This window comes from Lactuca serriola, chromosome 1 (assembly GCF_051521515.1).
Source record: "Lactuca serriola cultivar US96UC23 chromosome 1, Lser_US96UC23_V15, whole genome shotgun sequence".
NCBI classification, from domain to species: Eukaryota; Viridiplantae; Streptophyta; class Magnoliopsida; order Asterales; family Asteraceae; genus Lactuca; species Lactuca serriola.
Genome location: NC_136408.1, coordinates 142102039 through 142106760, shown reverse-complemented (window position 1 = coordinate 142106760; position 4722 = coordinate 142102039). Strand labels below are relative to the sequence as shown.

Genomic DNA, 4722 nt, shown 5'->3' with positions numbered 1-4722 from the left:
TAGAAAGTTAAAAAAAAACATAAATAAAATAACTAAAGCAAACTACGTAAAGTCGTTCTCCGAGAACTCGTCTTTGGGGTCATCCGGTGGATCCAAATTAAGGTTAATGTTTTGAACCCCGTAAATGTGTTCCACCAAGTCATTGCGAAGATTGTGAAATGTTTCAGTGCAACGTATCTCTGCTCTCCTGTTTATATACTCTTCGCCACCAATTTCAATTGGGTGTGTCTCTGGTATAGTTTCTTCCTCGTCAAACGCACATATCGCTCTTCCTTCGTCTTCAATAATCATGTTATGCAATATAATACATGTATACATGATTTCTTGAAGTTTTTCGTCGCCCAAATAAGCTGCTGGTTTTTTTCAATATGAACCACCGTTTCTTCAGAGCTCCAAAAGCACGCTCAACATCCTTCCTAGCTCTTTCTTGAGCTCTCTTGAATTTCTTTCGTCTAGAACCATGTGGAGCTGAAAACGATTAAACAAACACAGCATACTCAGGATAGATTCCATCGACCAGATTATAACCATACTTATATGGCATTCCACGCACTTGAAAAGAAGAATTTGGTGCGGATCCATCGTATATGTTGTTAAATATTGGTGAACGGTTAAGAACGTTGATGTCGTTAATCGAACCAGGAGAACCAAAAAAAGCATGCCAAATCCACATATCTTGTGATGCAACTGCTTCAAGTATGACCGTTGGGTGACCATGATCATCTCGGGTAAATTGCCCATGATATGTTGTAGGGCAATTTTCCCATGCCCAATTGAGACAATCTAAGCTTCCTACCATTCCAGGAAACCCATGCACACTAGCATGATGAGCTTGCAATTGCAGGATGTCATTACGTGTAAGCTTACGTAAATATTTTGGACCATAAAACTGAATCACAGTTTTGTAGAAAAAATGGAGACTGTCCCGTGGTATCCTAGCAGACATCCTAAAACTTTCGTCTAACGCATCAGGCGGAATGCCATATGCTAACTGACGAAGTGCGGCCGTGCATTTTTGTAAGGGAGTGAAACCGAGTGTACCTTTAGCATTGTAACGTTGTTGGAAAAAACTGCACTCCCTCGTTACATCTTCAACTATACGTTCGAACAAACCTTTGAACATTCTGAAGCGCCTACGAAAATAATACCCTTGGTAAGTGGCATTCTCTGCAAAATAGTCTTGCACTAAACGTTGGTTGGCTTCTTCACGATTTCTGTAAATATATCTTCGTGTTCTCTGTTGAGAACTTGCAGCTGCGTTGTTATATACAACATTGTATGTTTGTTCCGCCATTTGAACACACGCAACAGCGGTATCCAAAATAGTCTGAAATTCTTTAGAAGATGACATTTTTGAGATAGTGGTGATTTAAAAAAAACAATTTGGGAGAAAAAAGCAAAAAAAAAAAAAAAAAGAAAAAAAAAAGAAAAAAATTTAAATGCTCAAAGGCTACCTTCCTCAACCAATCAAAATGCATGGCTTTGGAGGACCGCACTGCGGCCAAGACCGCACCAGACCGCGGTCTGGGGGCGGTGTTCGCGTCCTATGTGGCACGAAGTGCGGTCTTGGACCGCACCCATACCCACCAGCCTTAGGAGTATATGCAAGGAGTAAATGGTGTTTTGTCTTTTGGTGTTGCGAATAACAAGTACAACACTCGACTTTTTCTAACTTTGAGTGTTAATTTGGTAGATGTTTGTCAGGCATGACAAGCATGGCTGTCAATTCTCCATACCTTTTTGTACGGTTCACTCATTATCTAGAACAATGTTTTAGTTATAATTACCAGTTATAATTACGTGGTATGAGTTATTGCAAAATGTGTGTCTTGTATATTTATCTTCCTTGTAATATTTTTATTGAAATGAAATTCTCATTTTCCATTTATAATTTGTACTTCGTCATTTACTAACTTGTGATTACATGCAAACCTTGGTACAATCAATGTTTTAAAAACCGGTTTTAACCGGCCGGTCGAACCGGTTGGACCGGAAACCAGGGAATGGAGCGGTTCAACTATCACCGGTTTTATGTCTATTTCTTAACCGGATCGAACCGGCCGGTTTTTACAAAAATTCGGTTGAACCGGTTCAATTAAACTGGTTGAATCGATTAAAACGAATAAAACCATATGAAATTGAAACATTCTGCATAATATTATAATATACTTTGGTAGTTTTTCACATTAATTAAGATTTTTCTGAATAAAAGCACATGATAAATGTTATGAAATTTTTTTGATGCGTTTATATTCATCTAAGACTTATTTGTGGGTTGATGTAAAACTTATGGTTATATATTATTTTAATGTATTTAGATTGATCTACAACTTGTTTTCATATGTATTTTAATATCCAAACTTGTGGACATCAAATTCTTAATTTTTGTATGTATGTATGTATAGAAAAACACGAAAAAATATGAAATTTATAGAAACCGGTTTACTCAGCAGTCGAACCGGTTAAACCATAAACCGGTCACTATACCGGTTCAACTAAAAAACCGGTTTTTAAAACATTGGGTACAATTCAACAAGTATTTCTTATATTTATTTAGTATTATTGTTGCTATATTCCCGATATAACTGCTCTTAGGGGGTTCTAAATACATCATAACAAAACCATTTTTAATCGCTATTAAATCCCTCACTTTCTAAGAAGATCAAGGGCAAGCCCTCCTACGATTACGATGACTGTAACGAAGTCTCGAAAGATAGAGAAAGTCAATACCACTAGTAATTATGTCAAATACAAAAATATTTAAAACAAAATGCAAAAATGGTTAATGAATGATGGGATCCTAAGTGCGCCACTTTTTAAAACTACTTTCGTTATTTATTAAAAATAATTAATTTTCATTTTAATATTTATAATTATATAATTTTATTTTTTTATCATTATATATATATATATATATATATATATATATATATATATATATATATATATATATATATCATTTTTATTTATTATATTATAATATTTAAATTACATTCTCTTATAATAAACAATAGATTTGTTATAAATTATCATAATTGTTGTTTTTAATTTATGTTTGATTTGCTAATATTTTTTGTTTTTACTTTATATATTTGCTTAAACATGTATTAATCTTTGATTATTCATTAGATGATAGGTTGTCGTCCCGACAACTACAACTGTTTAATCTCTCTCCCTCTCTCTCTTTCTCTCTCTCTCTCTCAATATATATATATATATATATATATATATATATATATATATATATATATATATATATATATATACACACTAAAATTATGATATTTTTTATATCGGCGGGACCTAGTTATTTTTCTTTTATTATTGTTATCGTCAAGCAAAACCGTTTTAAAAATAAACAATTACAATTATCTTTAACCAAATAGAACTATAACAAATAAAAATTACAGTCTTCATTTACCGTAACTTTGTCAAACACTATCATATATTCATTTTGTTAGAAATGCGTTAATGTTAACAATAAAATATGTAATCTTTATAATGTATAAATCAATATTATTGATTATCAAGGACATCAATTAAAAGAATATTATAATTATTAGGTGGTATATTCGCTGGAATATATGCATTTAGTAATATGTTGTGACACCAAAGTGATAAAATTCTAGGCATTAGATGCAATTTTTGTAACTTGTGAACATGGCCGACCCAAGGGTTGGGCGAGCTGGGCCACAACCCAGGGCATCATTTCACACGAGGGCAACAAATTTTATTCAGTTGTTATAGGTATATTTTGTTTGGGCCAAATGTTAGATCCATAATACCGGGAAGCGCGAACAAAAAAAAAAGGATGAAAACTTGAAAAGTAAAGGCGGCAATTGATGACGAAGAGATGGGGAGAAGCCAAGGAGACGGAGAAATGGTATAAATCTAGCCGCATAGGTAGTGCTTCTAAGTGCACACTTTTTTCTTTTATAGTTAATATTTCTCTGATTCCTTTTTCTTCCGCTCGATGATTTAGAGTCGAAGACTTAAAGTCGACTCTTCAATCTTCACCCTCTTATTCTCTATCTATCTCAGAAGGAAGGATTGAACGAAATATATCACTAATTTTTGAGGATTTATTTCTTTTGTCCGGATCAATGTCGATTACAACTTGGTTTCTTTTATTGAACTTGATTTCTTTTCTCCAATCGAATTTATGTTGATAAAAACTGTCTGGATATATTTCTTTTGTTTGGATTAATGTCGATTTTTCTTGATCCCTTTATTTTTTTACTTGAGTTCTCTTTAAACACATGTATGTATGTGAAGTCTAGAATTAGCATATCATAGAACGAGGAATTTGTGTATATGAAGTCTAGAACATATTAAAAGTTGGGTTAATGTTCATCTTGTACTTGAAACATGAAAAATCTTCAATCAGCCTTCCCCAAGTTATGGCAGGTGCTAATTATTGATTTTATTTTGTCAAGTTCAATAATTTGATGTATGCAATCACTAGCTTTTGTTTGAAAAATATTCAACCTTCCTTCCCCAAGTTATGGCAGGTGTTAATTATTGATTTTATTTTGTCAAGTTCATTAATTGATGTATACAATCACTAGCTTTTGTTTGAAAAATATTCAATCAGCCTTCCCCAAGTTATAGCTTTTGTTTGGGATTCCATGTGAGAAGCTTGATTGTTGTTTTTGCAGATTTTTAGTAGCATAAGACAAAGTTGTTGATTGTTGAACATTCAGGGTAATTTTTTACTGATAA

At 33.0% G+C, this 4722-nt stretch overlaps 1 protein-coding gene across 1 annotated transcript; it reads right to left on the bottom strand.

Annotated features, from left to right (window-relative positions):
• Positions 1–478: 478 nt before the first annotated feature.
• LOC145062260 (uncharacterized) lies at positions 479–1351 on the bottom strand. The gene has a single exon (XM_079009893.1). It carries the CDS (start codon positions 1349–1351, stop codon positions 479–481), a length of 873 nt encoding a protein of 290 aa, XP_078866019.1.
• Between the last annotated feature and the right edge of the window lie 3371 nt (positions 1352–4722).

Excerpts from the sequence above, each read along its gene's own strand:
- LOC145062260 (XM_079009893.1), bottom strand. The coding sequence starts at position 1,351 with ATGTCATCTTCTAAAGAATTTCAGACTATTTTGGATACCGCTGTTGCG.